The sequence below is a fragment of the Ogataea philodendri genome (genome assembly GCF_020536065.1).
Source record: "Ogataea philodendri strain CBS6075 chromosome Unknown scaffold174, whole genome shotgun sequence".
Classification (NCBI taxonomy): domain Eukaryota; kingdom Fungi; phylum Ascomycota; class Pichiomycetes; order Pichiales; family Pichiaceae; genus Ogataea; species Ogataea philodendri.
The window spans coordinates 1-366 of record NW_025764227.1 but is presented as its reverse complement, the minus strand read 5'-3'; the positions used below and the strand labels follow the sequence as shown (position 1 = coordinate 366).

General features: G+C 33.1%; 1 protein-coding gene across 1 annotated transcript; it reads right to left on the bottom strand.

The window, feature by feature from the left end:
* Window positions 1-155: 155 nt before the first annotated feature.
* Window positions 156-366, bottom strand: OGAPHI_007166 (uncharacterized protein; the record flags this gene model as incomplete). The annotated part of the gene is made up of 1 exon (XM_046208532.1): window positions 156-366. A coding segment is annotated over one exon (211 nt), but the record flags the coding sequence as incomplete, so codon positions are not given.

Genomic DNA, 366 nt, shown 5'->3' with positions numbered 1-366 from the left:
GTTGCCATTATATATTTAAACATATGTATTTTATAATTCTATAGAGTTCTTGTTCGTTAAAATTCATGATATAAATATAAGAGTGTACCTATATGTTTGGCGATTCACATGTTGAACATACCAATGATTGATTCGAAGTCGTTCTGAAGCTGCCATTATTGAAATCGGCTATCACACCAACCTTTAACAACATATTGAATTTCCTTATTTGGACCTTTACTTGTTAATTTAAGTTTACCGCATGGTTTCAGCATTCTAGTACCAGATAACTCAGAAGATAGGTCTTCATTTGTAGTCCATGGTTTAACTTCGGATTTTAATCTAACCAGTGACACTCTTCTCTCTTCCGCACTATTGTCGATAGAT